Genomic DNA, 22,742 nt, shown 5'->3' with positions numbered 1-22,742 from the left:
GGTACGTTTGGGAATTGTATAATTATTGCGCTGGCCAATTCAACAGCTGATATGAGTTCACAATGTCCTTGTCGCGTTTGCCATTTCAGCATGGGTGCATATTGTGACAGTCTCAACATCTTTCATTTCAGGGGTAGAGTCGAGCAAAACGGCCACGTGACGCCTGGTGGCACCAATAGCGACTACAAACACTTTGCGGGTAAACTGGAGCTTCAGTTGGTCGGTACCTATTCAAGGCAGCTGCAAACACGCAGGTATGCATGGCCGCGACCCAGCCGAATTTTGGGTCGCCCTGGGCTGACCTGTCAGCCAAGCTGCCTCCAACGCCTGTCTTGGCAGCCAATCACAGGCCTCGTCGTCGCCTTTAGTGGTAGGCCCCTTTTACACAGCCCAAACGTGATCCGCAACCACGGGGAGTTTCTCCGTGCGGATTCTATCTGGACCCGTTCTCTTGCGTTTAATGATCCTCGACTCGACGGTGGTCACCATGCCGATCTGCAGACTCCGCGCGCTTCCAACGGAGGGCCCCCACAGGCTAGACGCGCGAGGCCCACCGTCATCATGCAAGCAAGCCTACCCTCGAGGGTGCGCGCACCGGCGGCCTGATATTGTGCGACAGGGTTCGTGTTTCCAGAAAGTACCAACGTCTTCGAGTACTTGTATTTGAAGGGGCCCACCACCAGGCTTCGTATTTTTTCTTTCTTCTGTTCCCCCTAGCCAGCCAGCTGACCTCCCTCCTGCAAAGCTCCAGCTTCCCCCTCCTGCAGTCATACCGTCCACACGGCGCTTCGTTCTTTAGTGATAGTTCGCTAAAGCCTCCCTGTCTTGGACGAATCTAGCACCTCTTTTGATGCAAGGTTTCGGCCCATCGTGACTCCACGTTTCCCCCTTGTGCTTAGCCCTGCCCAGCCCTGCCCAAGCGATCTACTCCGCTAAACAAAGCTCGCCGCACCGCAAGGGACAGACACCACCGCATCACGAATCGCGACAGCAGCACCCAGCTTCCGTGCCCCAGCTTCCCGGCCTCGGACATGTACAGCACCCACAGAAGCCAAGGGTGGGGGAGAGGCGAGCCCTGAGCCCTACCCTGAGTCCCACGACGAATACGGCGGCACCCACGGCATCGACCAGGACATTGCGCCTGGTGTCGACTGGGCGTCCAATGAAGCGCTCAGTGCTGCTGACTCGAACCTCTATATTGACCCTGCCATGCTTGACAACACCGGCGACAGCAGCAGCTCCGATGGCTATGCATGCGGAGATTTCGAACCTGCTCAGATCTACCCCGAGACCAACTCCACTTTGTAGAGCGGTTTTGACGTGGCCAGTATATCAGATCTGCGTTCCTCGCCGGATCTGCCCTTCAGCGCCATTAACTCGGTTAACTCTGACATTTCGATATCTTCTGACGGTTCCGCCAGTTTCTCTTTCGACATTCCGTCGCCTCACTCGTTTCTTTCCGACTCTCCGGCTACCATGTCCTCTTCTTCGGCCCCAGTATCCTCGCCAGCCTCTTCTAGCGAGCAGTCTACGGCTTCTGGAAAGCCCCGGACCAACCGCAAAAGTAAAACAGATAACGCATACGAAGAACTCGAACTCCCAATCGTGGATGAATCTCTGCGGTTGCCTTCTGGGAAGCTTCAGTGCCCCTTGCTTAATAAGGAGGGCCAGCCCTGTTTAAGAGAGATGAACACCCCACGAGACATGAGGTAAGCGACAGCCACAAAGTACCATGTACCGCACTTTGCAAGCAGGACGACCCCGAGCTAAAATAAAGCCGGCAAGGAAACATCTGCGAGACCACATCAAACCCGTCCTTTGCCCTGAGCGCACGAATAAACGGGCCCCGTGCTACGTGCAGAAGGCCTACCCGCGCGACATGGACCGCCACGTCGACACCCACCACACCAGCAAGAAGGGGGTGGAGAGCAAGTACAAGTGCAAGCTCTGCAGGAAGGGCTTCGCTAGGAAGGACCACCTGAAGAGGCATGTGGACAAGGCCATCTGCGAGCAGTGAAACCCATGACTTGGGAGGGGGTGTGTGATTCCAGGGTACATAACGACCGATATGACTCTTTTTTTCATAATGTTACGGTGTGGGAGGGTGAATCTAGGGAGCAGTCACCGGAGGGAGCAAAACATGGCGTGGCTGTTGCAGCGTGTACTTTCCAATATCTTTTAGGTTTTGTTCGACTTTAGCCTATCTAGTCTATTTCCTTCCTGCTTGGCTTGCATATGTACGCTGCAGATATGGTGTGACCCTCCTGTAACCCCCTGTGTCTCTCAGGGGGCCCTGATGCATGGTCTTAGTCGGCACCTGATACGCGCTAGGTACGGCGGACGCGCCCAGGAGTCGGCTCTTACATATCTCAAGTCTGCTTTCCCCCTTCTGAACATTCCTTCAGTGCCAGTTGGGCTCGGCCGTTAGACTCTTGTAAATTCAAGGCGATCTCGTTCCATTGCCCACCGACTTGTGTGAGAAGTTCGATCAAATGCGGGGAGCGTTTGAGAACGGTAAGGGCTTCATTGCTCTATGGTTATCTCCTTGCATAGGTGGCGTATCATGGGCCGCTGGCGAACTTTCCTGCCACCTAAGCTAAACTCTCTCCTATTTAAAGTATTTCGGACATATCCAAGCCGTTTACCAAAACCTCCTGCTGCTCTTCTGTATCTATCTTCACCTCCTCCGTCCCTTCGAGCGTAGACACATCAATATCGTCGCCCATTCGCCGAATACCCACATGGAGATCCGAACCGCCACAACAAACAGGTTGACCACAAGAAAGAAGGCCAGCATCAAAAAGAACAACCCCAGCGGTTCCGATAGCCTCTGCCACTGACAAATCACGACGGCCCCTAGCACCGAATCAAGTGAAAACTGGAAGGTCGCCCCGGTCGTCTGCATGGGCCGAGCGGATATCTTGCCTTTGGGTATGGCTGCCTCAAACGCCGATTCGAAGAAGGAAAATAGCGTACACAGGAGGAATATCAGATCCATTACGCCTAGAGGTCCCGAAAGGATCCACCGCGCCATCGAGGGCGTTCCGTCCCCATCCCCAGACCACATGCCCCCGGACACCGCAAAACAGAGGAGCATATGGGGGCCGGTTGGGAGATCTACCTTTCCGTTAGTCTTTGCATATTCGTTGCTACCTCTTCCGCTGCTGGGAGGCCAGTGCTGGGTTGGTAGACGAGGGAATAGTCCAACCGGTGCGATACTACTTTGGTCGACTCCATAACTTCCGTGGTCACTATGGGCGAAAGTGATCTGAGTGGTTTGGTCTGAGCGGCAGCTGGAAAGTGTTTCACATTTACATGGCGAAAAGGAGAGACATGGATGGATTTCCAATCTGTTAAATAGGAAAGTTTCCTTGATCCACACTGCCGGATACTGTGTCCAAATGACACCAAGTATCGTCGCGCCGCAGCCGACGCCAAGCTTAGGTGATGGAAGCGAATAGCTCTGTCGGCAACGTGTGGTATAACTGTCGCCAATGTGCTCTGTACTGCGCCCCAACCCGTCTCCAGCAATTGCTTTGAGTGCGTCTGGTACATGGTCCCCAACGCCTACCGACTGAAACCCCCTCCTCCCAGCATTGCCTCCACCCCTGCCCCTGCCCGCGGGTTGTCCTCTGGGCCTGCACCGACTGCCACCATCGGCCGGCGCAGAGGGGAGTGGCAGTAGGCGCAGCGGACAAAAAGGTGCACGTATCGGCTCCGACCTCGGAACCGTACCCGTCCGGGCAGACTAGGCAGGAGCTGCGGCTCAGGTCTGAGAAAAACCCTTCCTGAAGAGGTGAATTGCGCGTTAGTACCCAAGTATGGTGTATGACCAGAAGACACTCGCCACGAGATATGTTGGGGGCGGAGGGCTGGGTGACGGTGGCAAAGGAGAAATGTTTTGAACGTACCGAACAAGGCGTGCAGTTATCGATTCCAGTGCTTCCAGCAAGTAAGGAGACAGTGCCTGGTGGGCACGGGTTGCACGTGTCGTCTCCCGCGCCCGCAAAGGTGCCGGCGGGACACGGCACGCAAGAGAGCCCGTCGGGGGCCGCCGTGGTGCCGGGCGAGCACTGAGTGGTCACCGCCGTGGTCACCGCCAGCGCAGGGGATGCCAAAAGGATCAGGGCCGACGCCGTCAGGCCGAGGCGGGAGGTCGACGTGGACGACATGTCGTATATCTTTGTCGAAGGGGATGGGACGGCTAACTGAGAGGGTGGGAGTGAAACTCGACGGGTTACGATTGATTGAAAAGAGACGAAGTCACCGGGATTGGGGAACGACACTATTAAAGAGATATGGAAGGATCTACAACAGCTACGCGTAACGCCAATCTCCCGAGGTGAGCTGAAGAGTGGATACAGCCGTCCGACGGTCGATGGCCGGATGGTGGCTAGGCCCAGCGACTGGGTCAGCTCGCGTTCTTAGTCTATATCTAAGCACAATACCCGAGTCCAAGATGCCGCGGCAAGCTAGCTTAGCGCTGTCCATCTCTCTCCATACTCGGAGCTAGAACACGAACTATCTGTTTGTCGCTTTAGCCAAAGACGTCCAGAACGACGTCTAGTAAAAAGCGGCAGTGATGCTCCGGACTCCCTAGAGGCAAGGGGCAATTGCCGTCAGGGGTTATATGGGGCTCGCCATAGCACATGGCGACACGTATAGGAGGAGTGGTCCCACCAGGTGCCATATTCTGATGCCCCAGCAGACTCGTGCGATCTTGCTATACCTTCTTTTATCTCCATCTATCTGTCACTCGTTTAACCACGAAAGGTTCAACAGTTGTCACGGTGGCTTGGGCCTGCTTGGTCCAAATGGCTGGCGCTACTACCCCCAAAAGTTCCTGTCGCAGCAACCAGTGTTAGAAGAGTGAATTCAACTCCCACTATATAACACGAATATAACCACAGCACCCTAGGGATGACCTACTATGGATCTGGTCTTGAATTCCAATATGACGGTCCTACTCACTAACCCTTAACTAGCCCCTTGCATAAGCGGCGGTGCGTTATGAACGAACCTCCGGGCCACCCTAAGCCAGACTCTCCTCAATGTCCGCCGCCTCCGCCATGCCCGACCTGCACGCCTCCTTGGCCGCCGCCCCCGCCTCCACGTAGGGCCGACGCGGCCGCATCTTCCTCTCGGCGTCCTCGATCCCGGCCTTGGGCGCCGTGTAGAGCGCCGCGGCGTACTTGACGCTCGCGATGCCGCCCTTGCACGGCTGCTCGGCGAGGCTCTGCTTCTGCTGCAGCGCCAGGGCCTCGGCGTGCTTCCCCGCCCGCCACAGCCGGTAGATCTCGACCACGACCCGCGGGAAGACGTTGCCGAACGCGCAGATGCAACCCGCGCTCCCGCTCGCGAGGCCGCCCAACAGGAAATCGCTCTGCCCGCCAAACGTCGCGAACGTCTCGGGCGGCAGCTCGGCCGCGAGCCGCGTCACCTTGGCGACCGAGCCGCACGTCAGCTTGACGCCCACAATCTTCCGCGGGTGCCGCTGCGCCAGGCACGCGATCGTGGCCGAGTCGAGGTCGACGCCGTTGCAGACGCCCGGGAAGTTGTAGATGACGATGGGCAGGGGCGACTTCTCCGCGACCTCGTCGAAGAAGCCCTCGATCACCGCGGGCGTCGTGGCTTTGCCGAAGTAGGCTGGCGGCAGCAGCAGGCCGTAGTTGGCGCCGGCCTGGACGGCGTCGTCGATGAACTCGAGGACTTGGCGCGTGCTGTGGCCCGAGATGCCGACCAGCAGGGGGAAATCGGGACCCACGGCTTCGCGCGCCAGGCGGACCAGCTGCTGGCGCTCTTCGCGGGTCAGCAGAAAGGTCTCAGCATTGGTGCCGAGGATGACCAGTCCCGCCAGTCCCGTGGACGCCAGGTACTTGTAGTACTTGGACTGGTCCTTGGGGAGCAGCTCGTCGGTGTCCGGGTCGAAGAGCGTCACGGCGGGGACCCAGATCCCGGGCTGGGGCACTGTGGGGATGGTGGATGAGGGCATGGTCGGAGGCGGGGGTGGGGTTGAAGACGTAGAGCAAGCTCCGATACTCGTGCGAATTACCAGTGAGTGCAATTGATACTGTGGAAACAATTAGAGTAGCAGTGTATCACTTGATGTTTTACTAGACAAAAATGTTCAAGGAAATCAAGACCAATTGATGCGTCGTACGAACGCTCATTGAAGTTGTCGCATCGAGTCCCCTTCCGAGCACACTGCCATGTCGCAAGTGGATCCCAAACTGCTCCGCTCTCGGGAACCGTTGACACGATCGGATGAGCCCATTTCATCCCGTCGGTCTCCTTTTACACGACAACCGACTATATACACTTATCTAATCATAGAGTGTAGATCTTGAAGATGGATCGTTCACCAAACATCCCGAAATACGTTGTCCGGTCGCAGCGAGGTGTCTTGTTTCTATCTGTGTTCTCATTACGGGGTGTCATATCGTTAAGAACAATGGGCACAAACACTTCCGCGGGATTACTCGATATGCCATAGTGCCGTGCATGAACCCAGCTCGGCACCACCGAATGTCCACCACCACTATGCAAACGAGTGGTGTTCGCGAGGCTTTTCCCTCGTAAGGGTTCTTGCTGACGGTGCGATTCGAGACCCTACAAGCATAGCCTCCCGATACCATATCTATCCAGCTGAAAAAAAGGACTCAAAAGAGGACGGGAAGATGGTGTGAGAGGCCAATCGGGGGATCCCACATCACCAGCGGTTGCAGTTTCGGCGGCATATATATGCATGAGAACTGGTTCTCATTGGTACCAGTCAAGGCTGGAGTCATTTCCGTGGCATCCCTCTTTAATTAATGCTCCCCAATTGAAGTTTTCGTACCTTCTGCAGTCGTCGCAGGTACTCAAAGCGGATTGGTTCGGTTCTTGTTCGTCACTAGGCGCAATTCCAGCACGACATCATATTAAAGTGGTTGGATCAGCCTGGTTCAAAGGCTCCTTCATTCCTTGCGCAACCTAGTCTCCCATTCGGTTCCATGTTAACAGGGATACACGAGAGTTACTAAGCTGTTGTGACGTGACATCAAATTAACCATAGATACGCACACAGGACGGAGTCACCATACGCACTGCCCCTCTTTGATTACTGTTGATTCGATGTCTTCATCCGTGTCATTTAACCCACCCTCTACTAGACGCTCGAGATACAGGAGCACACGCGGACAGGCGCAAGCACGCGAAGAGGCGAACACACACGGAGAGACGAAAGAACATGCAAATAGCGCAAAGAAGCCAGACCCCGTACCGGACACGGAAAAGGAGGAGAGCCACGCTGCGATCTTGGAAGAACTCAAATCGCACTTCCAAAAGCTCGAAGGGCTACTGAAGGTCAAGGGTCTACGCCCGGACGACATCAGTGCCGAAAATGCGGCGGCCCACTTCATGTACAGCGTCGAGGAGATCTGCGACAAGAAGCGCCTCTTCATCTGCTGCGACGGCACCCGCAACAACGCCTCGGGCACCGTCGAGCCCCTGACCAACGTGGCCAAGCTGGCGCGAGCCGTCCACCGCACCGGCGACGACGCCTACATGGTACCGGAGACGGCCGCAGGAGCCGACGGCAAGGCCAGGTTGAAAGAGGGGCAGTACATGGGCAATGTTCGCCAGGTGGTCTACTACTCGAGTGGCGTGGGGGCTCGGTCTGCGCTGGGTTCTGACAGCTTATACGCATCCGCCTTCGGCAAGGGTCAGTAGCAATTTGCCTTTTCTTCTTCCAACTTTTCATCGCCTTTACGTTTTTGGGGGCGTTCTTTTCTGACCAGGTCCTGTGCCTGGAGACCGACCCTGTGTGCTGCTAATACGCCCGGTTGCTTGTACTCACCAACTTCGGAAACTAGGGTTGAGCGCAAACCTACTAGATGCCTATTGTTTCATCTGCAACAATTACAACGGCAGATCCAACCTCGACGAGATCATCCTTGTTGGGTTCTCACGAGGCGCCTTCACCGTCCGATGCTTGGCCCAGTTCATCAACGACGTCGGCCTGCTGCGCCGCTCGGGTCTGGTCTTCCTGCAGACGGTGTACCGGCTGTGGAAGAGGAACGCTGGTTACAAACCAGCTGGAGAGATGCCCCGAACGGAGTGGCCCGAAGCCTATAGGGATTTGCAGAACACTCTAGAGGTGCTCGCCAGCTTCTTTATGGGGCCCAAGGGAAGAGGAGGGGTTCGGATCAAGGTCCTGGCCGAATGGGACACTGTCAGCGCCATGGGACTGTGGCGGAACCCCTTGTCGTTTGTGGGGAATAAAGCGCCCGAGAACGTGGAGAACGCCTTCCTGGCCGTGTCGTTGCACGAGAAGAGGAAGAAGTTCAGTCCCATGCTGTGGGACCGAGAGGAAAACAGAGGAACCAAGACCAACATCAAACAGTGCATATTTGCCGGGTGCCATTCGGACATTGGGGGTGGGAACCCGGATCCTGCACTGTCGGCGGCCTCCTTCTTCTGGATGATGGGGCAGATCAAGAATTGTGGCTGCGAGGCGGCGTTCAGTCACGATACGACCACGTTTCAGTACGTGATACCGATCCAAGTGAAACGGGCTTGGTGGTCTTGGAGGCGCCCGCCCGTCGGTCTCCATCTCCAATCCTTTGCGGAAGGTATGATAGGCCCTAACACGCTAAACTGGAGGAGCATCATTTGAACAGACTAACCAACGTTTTTCAACGAAAGGTCGAGTGAACGAGTCGCGCACCGGGCTATATGCCATCCCGTACTGGCTGTCCTTGACCTTATGGGACGGCCGCCGCGACTCGCTCTGGGAGAAGTTCCTGACGAAAGGGGACAGCGGCGCGGAGGAGGATCGGAACAAGCCCCCTATTGGGTTGACGGTCCATATCACGGTGAGGCTGCTTTACGAACGCAGATACAGAGATTCGGCCGTGGAACGGGGCGATAGCCGCCTGCGATGCGGGCTGTTCAAAAAGTACCGGCCCCCGATCCCGGGAGCAGCAAACGGTGGGTCAGGCGGGGCACGATGCCATACCAGTATCTCGAGGAAGACAGCATGGAAGAGGGCGAGAAGGAACTTTTTCGCGAGCTACTCGGGCAGGCCCGCAAACTCAAAGACTGGAGCCCGGACCAGAAGCTGAAGGACAAGGCCAATGATTGCAACTGGACAAAATTCAATAACGCGCTGAGGTGGGATCCCATCATCAAGGGGTGTACCTATGAGGAGACGTTCATCCACCTTCTCAGAAACGAATTGGGATCCCAGACCAATGCGGCCACGAATACTGATGCAACCATGAGTATTGATGGCGCCAAGAACACCGATGGAGCCAAAAACACCGATGGAGCTGTGGCTATCGAGGGTGCTGAAAGCATTGATGATGTCTTGTACAAGCTGGATCGGCTAGTTCGACGTCTAGAAGACATACAGTCCGGTCTCGATCCACCCGAACGCCGCCGAAATGCCCCACAGGACCGAGACGCCCGTGGAACCGATGTTGCTGGGGGAAGCCGAGAAGTCTGGTGGGGCAAGGAGCGATATAAGAGCCTCCCGCAACTCGGCCCAACCAGACCAGAGTCAGCATCCGCATTCCTCGGGGCAACGCCGTAGGTAGCCACAAGCCCACTGCAATCGTACAGTCTTTTCGGATAGGGCCCAGCACCAAATATGGTTGGGCCATGAATATTGAGAAAAGGGGTTACGATCAGCTTCATTTCTCCCTCTCGGGATAGTGTTAAGTCAGCCAAACAAAGTGCAAAACGAGCAAACATTTATTTTCCATGGACACAACATGGCTAACTATATCTGTATATGTATATGAATCAACGACGTTTACTCAAATAGTAAGTAATGGACTACTGGAACGGTTAAGTGGAATAAACGGAATGAACCGAGTTTACCCAAATAGGTAGCACTGGATTATACGCTGATGGATTTTACTGTCTACTAGCTACCTAGTATTAATGATTCAACTTGCCAAGTAGGCCCCTGGGACACCTTGCTCATCCCAATGGATCACATCCGCTCGCTTCGTCACTGCCACTCGCTCACCGCACAGCCGTCCCTTCTCGTCGAGCTGCATCCACTTGACGTCCCGGAGCGCTGTTCCCTCGTACCTATCAACTCTCGGACGTTAGTGTTACTCTTCTTGAAATAAACAGGAGACATTGAAATAATAAGGAATAAACACCAAAAGTGGCTTACCAGTAGTTGAACCGACGTTGCGGTTTCTCGCCCACAGTCGGCGCAATAACGGCGACGGGCTCGCGCGTGTACAGCACCGCCTCGTCCCAGCCGTAGAGGTCGCCGTCGCACGCGAAGCTGCGCCAGACGACGTCGTACTCGCCGCTCCAGAGGCCGCCCGGGTGGAAGAAGCAGCCCAGGTTGGTCGGCTTCCACGAGTTGAGCACGGAGCCGTGCCGCAGCAGCCCCTGCCTGTACGCGTCGTGGACGAGGCCGCGGTACCGGGGCAAGATCGTCGGGTACGTCAGGTTGGTCACCGTGAAGGTGAGGTCGGGCCGGGCCGCGACGGCGGCGGGCAGCAGGCGCAGGCCGGCCATCAGGCGGCCTTCGGTGGCGCGGATGGGACAGGCGATTTGGCGCCAGTCCGGGTGGATGCCTGAGGTGCGCTCGTCGCGGAACTCGGCGACGAAGATCAGGCCCACGGTCGCGCCCGGGATCATGGCGCCGGGAGGGGATTCCTCGAGCTGGTCGGCGAGCTGGCCGGACTTGGCGCCGCTGTTGGACACGACGGCGACGTGGGCTCCGTGGGGAATCTCCTGCAGAGCGGCACGGACGGCTAGGGATACCTGGTCCCAGATCGCGGCGCGCCGTCTCTTGCTGGTGTCGGCCATGATTTCGTTCATAGCGGGAGGGTCTTGTGTTCGGGCGATGACGCTTTCGTGCAAGTTGTGAAGGCCCGGGAACTCGGGCTCGCGTCGGCCGGGCTGGAGCTCGTCCATGCGGTACATGTCTCCGGGTGCGACTACAGGGTGTCCATCTTCGCATATCTTGGTCTTCAGAGGCGCCGCCGTGGGAGAGGGCATGGTGTTGGTGCCTTGCTTGCCGAATCGTCTAAAGCCGTCATGGGGCAGTAGAGTTGAGGGCCAGACTTCGGTAGGTCCGATTCGTCGCTGTTGCGTCGTGACGTTCGTAGTAGTCGCCATTATGATGAATGGAGGTGTTGGTTTTGGTTCCAACTGTAGATGCTTTGTCTTGGTGATTATTTCAGTGTTGCATTAAGGGTGGGAAGTTCCCAACCGCCTTTCCAACATAGGACGTCTTTATAACCGGTATCGTTACAGTGAATATTCGAGGCAGGACAGCACCCTGACGCACTTTCCCAAATAACAGCTGTATTCAATAGGAAACAAGAACCGGGAAGCATTCAATGGGTTTGGCGTCCCCATCCGTGCTACTGCCTTACATGCCTGTTAGCTCAGATGTCGATCAATAAAGCTTTGGGTGATCAGAATGCAGCATGAACACTTATGAGTATTGGCTCGTGTTTAATAAAATCGAAAGATGAAGGAAATATACATTGAAGGGGGTTATTGACTTGTTATGTCCTGAATGTACGTCGCGTATCTTCTCACGATTGGTCGGTCATGCAATCTCAAGCAAACTTGCAAGGGAGGAGACCCCAGGTAGGTGCTGGTTGGCGCATCTCCCCAACCGAGCTCTTCGGTCGTGTCCATGTCATTCCTTCACAGTACTCTACGGTAATGCCTCCGATACTGTTGTTGGCATTTGCTTCGCCAGTCAAGTCCGGGGACAGCATCCGCGTGTCTGGGTAGAGGTCCCTGGTTTGATTTCGTGCATGTTCAGCAGCTGACTCGGTGCCGCTGGCCAGCATCGATGTTGGCCAATGAAGAGTGCACGCCGAGTAATAAGCAAGAACGGTTTGACGTAACCCGATCATCACGTTACAGGCAAGCCACGCTCGCGTATCTGCGTGCGTGGATCAGGAAACCGGGGCGGCCCAGTTGCTTGCTTTTTCCAGCCGGGGAGTTCCCCCAAAGTCCACCCCCGCGCTTTCGAAAGACCCTTCTGCCTTCCAATCCCCTCTGCATCTGGGCATGGGGAGTGCGAAACCTTGGCCCGGCTGCATGATTCACTTGTTGTGGCAAAGGTTGCGCTTACGTGCATGGGAAACTAGCCAGGTCAGTCAGCCAATATGCAAGCCACATCAACTGGGGAAACACGCCAATGCCCTATCATGCCTCTCAAGCCATTCGAGACATTTCACAGCCAACTTCCGCCGGTTGCGGCTGAAACAATCTAGGGGAAGCCCCCGACTACCCGTGATGTTCATGTGGCTGCTCTGCCGGGCATTGGCTATCATATACAACAAAAGGTCTCCAACTGATATTTACCATCAAATCATTCTGGACAGGAAAAGTAACGTAGAGGCCAGACATTGACCCGAAAAGAAAGAAGCGGAAATGGAAAGCCGAGTTGAATTAAGTTTCATATCAAAGATTAAATTATTGCGTAGAGATATATATGAGCGACCTTACAGTGCGATGATACCCCTATTCTGGGATGTGACACCAGCGTTCCAGGCCACTTGTCGACAGATACTGAACAACTGATATATATATAGCTGACAATGTTTCGATAACCCCAAACTCCACATATTAAATATCACCTCATTCAACCAGCTAATAATACCCATAGCGACGTGGTTGTGTTTTAGATGGCGAAGAGCAAGCGAGGGAGGCCCTCAGGGGCTCGTGCAAGTAGCCAGCGTGTCGTAGTTTGGTCGGTTTCGGTCACAACTAGAACACGTAACAATGGTTACACAAACTAGTTAATCGAAAGGTCGATGGAAGAGAAGCAGGCGGTCGATAAAGTATATACGGGGGCTTTTTTCAGATCGGTTCCTGGCGGCAGGATGCGAAGACCGAGTACATCTGGTACGAACGATCGTGGGTTGATCGGGGATCATTGTTCATATTTTTCTCGCAGTAGGTTTTGGGCGCCAGGGCAGTGTCGCGCGTGTTGCAAAAATGACTCCTTCCACCAAGCCCGGTCTTTCAAACCCAACACGGCCCGAGACGGGTGGTACTCTGCCGTGCGATACTCCAGGGGCAGGCAGTCTCTCATCTGTTCCCGTAACCCGCCGTCAATCTCATGGGGCTCCCTTGATCGCACCTCGAAACGGTACCTGTCGTGGGCCGTCTCGCAGCCCTGGCACCACAGGGCGTACCCGAGCGTGCCGTCGTCGGTCAGGGTGGGGAAGTACATTGTCGCCATGGTGGCGTACTCGGCCAGCTCCTCGATTTGCCAGCCGCTCGGGGGCGGGGCGGGGCCCAGGTTTTCGACGTACCAGTCGTCGCGCGGCCGGAGGAGGTGCGCCAGGGTCCAGTAGCATCCGGCGTCGCGGGTTTCGCTGCTGGCGCAGCTCGCCAGCACGGCGTCGTGCACCGCCTCCTCCGAGCCGTGCACGGCGAGCGAGAGGTCCCGCGCCGCCTGCACGGCGACCGACCGGCCGTGGATGGTCGTCTAATACGCGTTGTTCGGTCCGTGGACTATGGCGGTCCGGACGTGCACGGTCCGCAGCCGGTCGGTCTGCTGCTTGGTGAGGCCGTAGTACTTCTTCGCCTGGGCGCGCGTCATCAGCCGCAGGGACGGGTGGTACCTGCGACACCAGATGCAGCACCGCTGGCAGGTGGGGAGGAAGAGGAAGGGCCCGGCCTCGCCGCAGGTGGCGCACGCGTCCGCGCGCAGGGCGTGGTAGAGATCGGTGACGGAATGGAGTCTGAGGATGCCCAGGCGGCGCAGGGCTTTGACGGCCTCGGGGATGATTGTGAGCACGTCGTGGTATTCGCGGCACGATCGCACGTAGCCGTTGGCTAGGACGGACACCTTGGCAAACCGCGTGATGGACTGGAAGTCCAGATATTTGAAGATATCGAGCATCAGCTCGAGTGGCAGGCGGCCAAGGAGGCCCAGCGAGGAGGGCTTGCCGAGACGCGGCAGTGGTATGCATTGGGGCTTGGGCATACGGCCACTCATGGATATTGTGCCCAGGAGTTTCGAATCTTTTCGGGTTGACAGGCATTCGATGTCTGCGTCACACGGCAAGATGCTCGATGCTGCCATGATTGATTTCTTCTCTACAAGAGGACCTGATCTAGTGGGTCCACGATGTTGTCGTTGTCGTCGCAAATGAGTTATTGAGAAAGGGGCGTGCTCAGAGGATTCACTATAAAGAATGAATGGTAAGGTAAATTGTAAATATAAGACAAACCAGGAATAACGATCGGAGATATTGATTTTGAAAAGTCTGCCTATTTATATACACTTTTCTTATCAGTTGATGAGATTCAGTCTGAACCAAGTATCACCAAAAGCTAAATTGATACGATATGGAGGTTGATAGCCATGCCCCTAAAAAGGGGGCAAATGGTGGTGGGCGACTATGTGCCATCTTCAGAAACACGAGGATGTCCACCGTGCCTTACATCCATAGATTCTCAACATCTTACAGGGGGACGTATGTAAGCCCACCTCCGTCCAAGGAGGTGATTGATTGTGTCATTTTGATGTGATGGGCGTTCGGTGGATGTGAGATGGTTGGAAATGTGGGTGGTTGAGAGAAAGGGGAAGCAAGCATGGGCATCACTCTCTGTGCACCGACAGGACATTGGAGTGACCACTGATAGCAAGTGACCAGATGATGTTCAATCCTCTGACATGTAAGCTATCACCGATCCTTTTCGATCCACGGGAGCTGTTCCTGGTAGTCGGCGATTGTCAGCTCTCAATTCCTTCTGGTAGCCTGACATAGGGGCTCAAAAAAAGAAAGGGGGAAGAGAGCCGGGATGATAACTGGCGACTGCTGTAAACATCGACAATACTGTCAACTTGGATATATGAGAAGAGAGAAAGCAGAACTGCGGTTTCAATGGGGTGTCGATCAAGCATGTGTGCTATCTTCATTATAGGTGATCTAAAGGTTTCTATTACTGCTCTGCACTATTCTGAACAACAAACTTGTACACGGGTATCACAGAAATCAAAGCTAAAATGCGCAACATCACGCGTCCTGCGCCCGCCCAACCGTAGAAATCATCCCACCACTCCATGTCCCTACAGTTTCGTCGCGGTCCTGTAGGAGTATCCAGCCAGTCTTTCTCGGGAGCTCGTTGATTGATGGCATGGCCCATCTCTCATTGAACCATATTCTCTCGCAGACCCTTGGTTCGCAGCGTGACTCGAAGCCCCTCCTCGAAAGGCGGCACCTCCACAGCTCGCGGGCTCGGCGCCCTCTTAGGTGTAACTTCAGCGGACAGCTTGCTGTTACCATCTCCCCCTCCTCCCCGCTGCCCCTCGAGGGCCTTCCGAAGCTCCTCGCGTTGCTTGGCGGCCGCGTCGCTCTCGGTACTACCTCGACGACTACCGTCGGCGCTGCTGCCGCCCATATCGTCCACGCTCATGCGGCCCTTCAGCTTCCCCGCGAATAGGCCCCTTATGCCGCCGCGTTTGCGCTCCGGCAGCTCGTCTGTTCCCGCGCTGCAGACGTAGAGGAGGTACTTCAAGTTGGGCAGCGTGTGGCGGATGTCGACCACCTTGAGACCGGAGGCCACACAGAGGGCCTCGATGTTCTTGTTCAGCAGGAACCAGCCATACTCGAACCGGTACTGGGCAGTAGCTCCGCCGCGCAGGAAGAGCGGGAACGACCGCTGCGTGTCGGCTATCTGCGAAATATCGTCCCGGACACTGCTTCGCGATCCGTACACAGTGATGGGATACGGTATTGGCACCGACAGGTAGAACTGTAGCAGATGCGTGACTTGGGCCACATAACCTAGCGCCGCCGACAAAGCGTCCTCGGAGGCGGTAGACGAAGTAGGGTCGTAATTGGTGTTGGGTAGCGGCAGGCCGCAGATCTGGAAAGTCAGAGGAGGGGCCGATGGTACCTGCGTGATGGGGAAGACGTGGGTAAGGTCTTCGCAGATGCGCCGCCGCTGTCCGCGGATCAGGTCTCCTGTCGTGGAGATGGCGTCGCGGGATGCGGGTAGTTTTGCGGTGGCATGCTCAACATCTTGTTCGACGCTCTCTTGGGCTGCGCGGCCTTCGATTATAGCGGTTCGGCGGGCGGCGATGGAAGCCTTGAGCTGGTCGCGCCGAACCTCGGCAGCTCGCATCTTCCGTTGCTGTGAGGCGAGACTCTTGTTGACCAGCTTCACCTTCTCTTCCTCTTCCGGGACGGCGTCCGGGGGTATCTGTTCCAGCACCGTGTTGATCTGACCAGTCACTGATTCACATGTAGCCAACGCATCTTGGATGGATGCTTCGAGGTTCGTGAGTTTCATCAGAGCATTGTGCGACGAGGTGGGCAAGGTAGGGCCTCGTTTGGGTTCGGGGACTCTGCTCGGGAGCTCGAGGGTGTAGACGCCGTCAATTAGATGGAACACGAGACAGTTGGGCGGGAATTGGTGGTTGATCAGCGTTCCAATGAAGTTGAGCTGGCGAAAGTCGACCAATTCTTCGAGAAGTAACAGCCACTCGCCGCGACGCTGTGCCCAGACTTTGACGGTAACTTGAGAGGATCGAGAGATGTGGGAGCCGGCCTGCGAAAGCTCGAAGAAACTGAAGTTGAAATTCTATCCAGGCAGTAGCATTAGTGACCGAGATTTTCCATGATTCTACCGGCAGCATTTTGAATCTTTCCATACTGTTGATCGCGTGCCCACTTCACTGATGTAGACGGGATCGTCCACGCCCTGGATATGCAGCGAGAAGAAGACATCGGCGGCCCTGCTCTCAATGGCCAACTCCAGCTGCTTTTGACGCGTGACGGGGCTCTTGTTGGCGAGGTTGGTACTTCGTCGGCGTGGTTTAGGGGGTCGATGGCTCAGCTGGGTCAGCGTGTCGGAGGAGGCGGAGTGGTGAAGCTGGGGCGCATTCTTCAGGGCGTCGAGCTTGTTGGGGGAGCCTCTGCTGAGGTCGACGTCATCGGTCGTCTTGAAGAGGTGCCGCTCGAAGGTCAGGTTTCGCAGGTAGATGCCGTGCAGGTGTCGCAATCGGCGATTCTGGGGCGTTAGCAGAGGCCGGGTCGACTCCCTATAAAACGACATGTTCTTGGTTGGCAAGCTGCGACGGACAGCAACAACAGCATTCCTTGGCTGGTAAGTACGGGAAAGAATGCAGGTAGTGGGATGTCCTCGTGCAATTGGCGGCCTCTGGCAAATGATACGATGCGTCACCTAACCCTGCTGCTGCCAATGGGTCGGGGCCTGAGCCATGCATGTGAACTTGGACGAGTGCCGTGCTACGAACGTCTCAAGGGTGGGTGTGTCCAAGTGGGATGAACTGAGATCCAGAACGCTGGTGTTGTTTGTTAACCTAGCTCCAGTCATTGATCTGTATGTACCACCTACGCCTAGCCAGTTGACACATGCCCCCAAAGCAACGTCATTAGCAATCGGTGTGTGATCCCTGCAGCAATGCTACCCCAGCTGTTCGGTGGACCTTGGCGGCATTAGGCGGCAGAATGCACGCTGTAAGTCCCTCCAGCTTAGGCGGGACAAGAGAGAGAGCACGGGCAGCTACAGCAGTAGCAGCTTCAGGATGTTCCATCAAATGACTTGAAGGTAGAACCAAGACAAGCACCGAGCAAGCTTACCACGGGCCTGCGATCCTACCCAAATACATCGGCGACAGTCGCAAAGAGCTGGTGCTACACCAGGAAACACGTCACAACTTCATACGAGATCACTGCCACTCAATTACTTGCGCGCCGTCGCCTGGTCTTCCGCAACCTTCCCCGCGACGGGGCCCAACATGTTCGAGGGCTGAAAGACGCCTCTACCACAACTCACCATTACCCTACCCGCCCAAACAATGAAGCGCCTCGCCAGCTAGGTTCCGGCTTGGATAGCCAAAGACTACCGACATGTATAACCAAGGCTCTTCCAAGATAATGCGCCGCTTGCTCGGCCGTCCTCAGAGCGATTCCACGGCCACCGACAGCACCAACCTGGGCCCGACGAGCTCGCCCCTCCCGACCTATCGCCCGAACCAATCGCAGAATGTCATATACCAGGCATCGCAACCCATAGTCTGCCTCGATCGATCCGCCGACGGTCGCCTCGCTGTTCTCGGTGGTCGCGACATCCTAAAGACTATACACATTGACGGGCTTCATGTGCGCGAGGGCGTCGATCTCCGCGCCTACATCCAGGCGCAACAGGCCAACCGATCCGCCAGTCTGGGGAACCAGCTGGCTATCAAGGATGTGAAGTGGTCTTCCAACCACGAGGGCGAGCCCACCATATTCACCGCCTGCGCCAGCGGCCAGATCTTCCAGTACAATGTTAGCCGTCTCGGCTCTGCGACACCCGGCGGCACTGTCTTGGATGTCATCCAGACACAGGAGGAGTCACGCCAGATCAATAAGCTGGATTCCAACCCTCACAAGAGTTCACTTTTGCTGTCCGGCGGCCAAGAGGGCATCGTTCGACTATTCGACGTGCGCGTCCCTCAAACAACAAGAAGTGGCCAACTTACGTTTCGCGCGTTCAAGGCGTTCCAGGGAAATTCCGAGGGAATTCGGGACATCAAATGGTGCCCCAAGGACGGCTTCATCTTTGCATGCGCCACAGACTCGGGAGCCATCTTGAAATGGGACGTCAAGAAGGCGAATGCGCCGCTTCTGAAAATCAATGCGCATGCGGCGCCGCGAGGCACCTCATCGATATCCTGGCACCCTGACGGAACCCACCTGATCAGCGGCGGCTTCGACAGGAAATGCCACATTTGGGATATGTCTACAACTGCCGAGAGGAGGCAGAAACCAAGATGGACGATTTCCACACCAGCACCCGTCAGTGTCGTCTCATGGCGACCGCCATTGTGGTCTGCTACTGCGCAGGGTAAGCGAGCGGCTCAGGTTGCGGTGGCATATGGCGACAGTGGGCATGGCAAGAAATACGGTATTTCCGGTGTGCATATTTGGGACCTCGGCCGTCCCACGATGCCGTACAAGGAAATCGACAGATTCGACATCTCTCCGAGCGCCTTGCTCTGGCATGATCAAGATCTTCTCTGGACTGCAGGTCTAGATGGATTTTTTTCCCAGTGTGACGTTGCATTTGCCCCCAAGGTCATGGACAGGCAACCTCTCTCAAGCCTCGACTTTTCTCCATCTGGTGATGTTGTTATGATGTTGGAGGAAAGAGCACATCCCCCGAGGCCTCGCCCAACCACAGCTGTACCCGAAGTCACCACATCCTTCAGTTCTAGCCCGTCAGGTCAGATGCTGAGTGTCAGCCGAAGTGACTCGGAAGACGACGTAGTCGGAAGCTTTCTTGGTCCCCGGAAACGTGGCAGAAGACGGCGGCCTAGCGTACGCTCCGCCCAGACTTATAGTACCACACCTCCTTCTGGTACTGGCACGGAGGAGCCCATCATCTCGCTTGAGCAGGCCGTCAACTTGACAGGAACCTTCAAGCCTCAACAAATCATGGCGATTGGGCGCGTGCCTGTAGCTTCGAAAACGGCCATATACCAGTATCTCGCATCTCATTATCTCGAAGCCCTGGAAAAGGGCCTACCCACAGACGAAGACCAACGCTCTCTCAATGAAAGGGTCGCGGGTATCATGGATCATTACGCCCGAGCAGCCGAGGCGGTCAGTCAGTTTCGACTCGCCCAAACATGGAGGATATTGGCGTACGCAGTGGGCCTGCTGCTCACCCGGAGGTCTGAGTATCATCTGGAGATGCGGACGACACGACGTAAGAACTCGAAGTCGAACGGACTCCTTGAGAAGTCGGATTCGAAAGCCAACTTATCCAAATATGGATCCCTGCCGCAACTAAAGGTAAATAGCGAGTCCTCGCCGAGAAGAGCCCCGTCGGCCTCTTCGTTGGAAAGCCGACAGACGCTGAAGAAATCCCTCTTGGCCGATGAGATTGATAGTGAATCCAACGCGGCTACACCGCTGGCCCGTCCAGTTGATGAAAGCACTACGGAAGAGCAACATCAGTATAGGTCTTCTGGCCAAACGCTGACCCCTGTTCAAGAGGTGGAGAGCTTTACTCTCCCACCGAACCTGAACGCAACCCTTATCAACTCGGCACAGGCGGGTGGGCGTAAACGACTTGATTCGGCGCCGCTATCTGAAATATCGCAAGACAGTCAGATCTCAAGCACCGAAGGCTACGACTTCTACGATATGGAGGCTGTGGACGTATTGCCTAAAGCCATAGATATGCCCAGGAAGAGAGAGCCGCTCTCGCTTGACTACGTCGGACCGAAAGCTCCAGGGAGCAGGCAACGTATGACGGTGGGCCGGCATGATTCCGATGAGAGCTTCGCCCAGATATTCTCGGTGTCCGATACAAGTCACGATACCAGCGTGTCTAATTCTTCTTACTCGCGTATGCCGCCGCCACCTGCAAAGGGGCAGCCGGAGTCGAAGACTGGGACAGGTTCAGGTTCTCGCTCGACGCCCGAAGAGGAATACGAAAGCCGCATACGAGGCAGGCAACTTGACGCTTCCCCGGATAAAAAGAAACAGTCGCTCCCCCGTGGGCCCGTCAGGCAGGACTCGAGCGAGCTCAGTGAGATCTTCATGATCTCTCAGACTACAGCCACCAGTGTCGAGAGCGATTACTCCTCTCCCCAGATTTCTCACGAGGCATCGCAGCATCCCATTGAGCATCCGGCGCCGAGACTGGAGGTCATGCGATCCATGTCGCCCCGCAAGACATCCAACGAGCGCGTTGCTCTCGCTAGGCCAGAAGAGCAGACCTCCAAGACTGTCATCGAGACGGACTTCATGCCGTGGCCGGACGATCCCGATTTCCCCTTCCCTCTGCTTTCCGACGCCAACACCAAGGCCCATGCCGTCTTGCCTCCACTGGACCCTTACAAGCTGCTTTCGCGGGCCCTCGAATTCGAAGCGCAGCATTCCGCGCTCAACGCTTCCGCCATGATTCTGCTGCTGAAGCCGCTCGTCCCCGACGAGGTCATTGACACGGGGCAGGCCACGGCCATACTTTACCACCACCACCAGCGCCTCATGAGCCAGAAGCTCTTCGTCGAGGCCGCCCTCCTCCGCAACCTCTGCGTGCGCGACTGGCCCGACGGCATCGACGTGTGGGGCGACAACTACAACTCCATCTTCAACCGCGCGCAGCAGCGCGTCAACGTCGGCTTCACGTGCTCGCAGTGCCACAAGCCGCGCGAGATCGAGCGCTCGGGCAGCAGCGCGCAGAGCGCGGCCGCCATCTGGAAGTGCGAGCGCTGCCGCGCGACCATGGCGCCTTGCGCCATCTGCGGGCACCGCGACGCCACCGCTTCTGCAATGACTCCGGTCCCCGTCGCGGAGGCGCTGGCTCGCTCGGCGGATGCGGAGGACGACTCGGTGCTGGCGACGTGGTGGTACTGCCCCGGCTGCGCGCACGGCGGGCACGCCACTTGCATCCAGGGCTGGCACACGCCCGTAGCAACGCCTCCTACCACGCCACCGAACAATAATAGGCAACGCACCGGCACGACAAGCGGCACCTCAACGCCCGGCGGTAACGCGAATACCGGCTACAACCCGAACTTCCTGTCCCTGCTGCCGTCGCACGACCCCGCCGTCCCCGAGACCTACAGCGACGGCTGCTGCCCCTCGACGGCTGCGGCCACGCTTGCCTGCCCGGCAAGTGGCGCAACGAGACCAGCATCCACAAAACCGAGGAGCTCGGCCGCGCCGTGCGGGAACAGACGCGGGCGGCCGGGGGGCGAACCCAATGACACCGGCATCGGCATCGGCGCTCCAACGGCAGCAGGACCAACCCGGAGGGGGAGGAAGCGGAGGCGGTACGACAATGTCCTCGACGGCGTCGTCGCGGCGGCATAGCAGCGCCGCGGCGGGCAGCGTCGCGTTCGAGCCGTACGCGGGCTCGGCGCCCGCCGTCGTGGGCGGGGTGCGGAGCGATATCGTCGAGGTGGCGCAAAGCCGGGCTGTCGAGGGGTGCGGGAGGCGCTGGCGCTCGCGGGGATAGGAGGTAGAGGAAGTGGAGGAAGTGGTGGTATAGGAGGGGGAAACAACGAACAGCTGGACAGGTTGTCGTCGAACTACCACCAGCATACCCAGAGCAGCAGCAACAACCGGTCCACGGGCGGCGGCATCATGAGCGCGCTGAGTTCGAGTCCCGGGCGGATGAGCAGTCATCTCGCGACGGCGTTTGGGCACCATGGCCATGGCCAAGGTGCCAGTACCAATAGCAGCGGCAACAGCAACAGCCACCATAATAACACCGAGTCCGCGCCCGCGACGGCGCATGGTGGGTTTGGCGGGGCTGGGTCCGGGGCGGGTGCTGCTAATAGTGGTGCTGGCGGTGGGAACAACACCAAGTCTGATCGAACGGATCGGGAGAGGAGAAAGAGTGTGAAGTTTGGGGGGTTACGGAGGATGGGCGGGGGAGGTAAATAGACGGGGGATGTGACTAGGTGATTCAGACAAGGATGTGTACTTACAGAGAAGATAGGTTAAGCGTGTGGTCAGTTCCATCATGCTATTGTAAAATACGTTGTCAAGGAAGCATCGGAATGGAGGGCGCGTCTCATCATCATTCACAGGGCGTCTAGGTAGAATGGATGTATGGGCATTCATCATGTACAATGTTAAAGTGATTCTTGTTTATTCGTTCGTTTCTATGACCGAATCCCAACCGCAATGTATCGCACACAACACATGGCATCTTAGATCCCGGTGAGTTAAGCTGACAACAGCGACTCAGAATGTACGGATAATATCACAACGCACAGT

General features: G+C 56.6%; 9 protein-coding genes across 9 annotated transcripts; 4 read left to right on the top strand and 5 right to left on the bottom strand.

Moving 5' to 3' along the window:
- Positions 1–487: 487 nt before the first annotated feature.
- PG997_011835 (uncharacterized protein) lies at positions 488–1,308 on the top strand (the record flags this gene model as incomplete). Its single annotated transcript, XM_066816150.1, has 2 exons — positions 488–620; positions 1,049–1,308. The coding sequence occupies 2 exons, from the start codon at positions 488–490 to the stop codon at positions 1,306–1,308; spliced, it is 393 nt and encodes a 130-aa protein (XP_066661842.1).
- Positions 1,309–1,476: 168 nt separating this feature from the next.
- Positions 1,477–2,017, top strand: PG997_011834 (uncharacterized protein; the record flags this gene model as incomplete). Its single annotated transcript, XM_066816149.1, has 2 exons — positions 1,477–1,709; positions 1,786–2,017. 2 exons carry the CDS (start codon positions 1,477–1,479, stop codon positions 2,015–2,017), a joined length of 465 nt encoding a protein of 154 aa, XP_066661841.1.
- Positions 2,018–3,766: 1,749 nt separating this feature from the next.
- On the bottom strand, positions 3,767–4,172 carry PG997_011833 (uncharacterized protein; the record flags this gene model as incomplete). Its single annotated transcript, XM_066816148.1, has 2 exons — positions 3,767–3,772; positions 3,912–4,172. The coding sequence occupies 2 exons, from the start codon at positions 4,170–4,172 to the stop codon at positions 3,767–3,769; spliced, it is 267 nt and encodes an 88-aa protein (XP_066661840.1).
- An 860-nt stretch (positions 4,173–5,032) lies between these two features.
- On the bottom strand, positions 5,033–5,992 carry PG997_011832 (dihydrodipicolinate synthetase family protein; the record flags this gene model as incomplete). The annotated part of the gene is made up of 1 exon (XM_066816147.1): positions 5,033–5,992. One exon carries the CDS (start codon positions 5,990–5,992, stop codon positions 5,033–5,035), a length of 960 nt encoding a protein of 319 aa, XP_066661839.1.
- Positions 5,993–7,113: 1,121 nt separating this feature from the next.
- PG997_011831 (uncharacterized protein) lies at positions 7,114–9,574 on the top strand (the record flags this gene model as incomplete). The annotated part of the gene is made up of 4 exons (XM_066816146.1): positions 7,114–7,702; positions 7,854–8,612; positions 8,686–8,843; positions 9,002–9,574. The coding sequence occupies 4 exons, from the start codon at positions 7,114–7,116 to the stop codon at positions 9,572–9,574; spliced, it is 2,079 nt and encodes a 692-aa protein (XP_066661838.1).
- Positions 9,575–10,164: 590 nt separating this feature from the next.
- PG997_011830 (uncharacterized protein) lies at positions 10,165–11,130 on the bottom strand (the record flags this gene model as incomplete). The annotated part of the gene is made up of 1 exon (XM_066816145.1): positions 10,165–11,130. One exon carries the CDS (start codon positions 11,128–11,130, stop codon positions 10,165–10,167), a length of 966 nt encoding a protein of 321 aa, XP_066661837.1.
- A 1,780-nt stretch (positions 11,131–12,910) lies between these two features.
- On the bottom strand, positions 12,911–14,071 carry PG997_011829 (uncharacterized protein; the record flags this gene model as incomplete). The annotated part of the gene is made up of 2 exons (XM_066816144.1): positions 12,911–13,471; positions 13,499–14,071. The coding sequence occupies 2 exons, from the start codon at positions 14,069–14,071 to the stop codon at positions 12,911–12,913; spliced, it is 1,134 nt and encodes a 377-aa protein (XP_066661836.1).
- Positions 14,072–15,141: 1,070 nt separating this feature from the next.
- On the bottom strand, positions 15,142–17,052 carry PG997_011828 (uncharacterized protein; the record flags this gene model as incomplete). Its single annotated transcript, XM_066816143.1, has 2 exons — positions 15,142–16,578; positions 16,651–17,052. 2 exons carry the CDS (start codon positions 17,050–17,052, stop codon positions 15,142–15,144), a joined length of 1,839 nt encoding a protein of 612 aa, XP_066661835.1.
- Positions 17,053–17,870: 818 nt separating this feature from the next.
- On the top strand, positions 17,871–21,830 carry PG997_011827 (uncharacterized protein; the record flags this gene model as incomplete). The annotated part of the gene is made up of 1 exon (XM_066816142.1): positions 17,871–21,830. The coding sequence occupies one exon, from the start codon at positions 17,871–17,873 to the stop codon at positions 21,828–21,830; it is 3,960 nt and encodes a 1,319-aa protein (XP_066661834.1).
- Positions 21,831–22,742: the final 912 nt, after the last annotated feature.

The sequence above is a fragment of the Apiospora hydei genome, assembly GCF_038363865.1.
Source record: "Apiospora hydei strain CBS 114990 chromosome Unknown utg000009l_segment0_segment0, whole genome shotgun sequence".
NCBI lineage: Eukaryota > Fungi > Ascomycota > Sordariomycetes > Amphisphaeriales > Apiosporaceae > Apiospora > Apiospora hydei.
The sequence above is the reverse complement of the archived record's forward strand: the minus strand, read 5'-3'. Positions and strand labels throughout refer to the sequence as shown.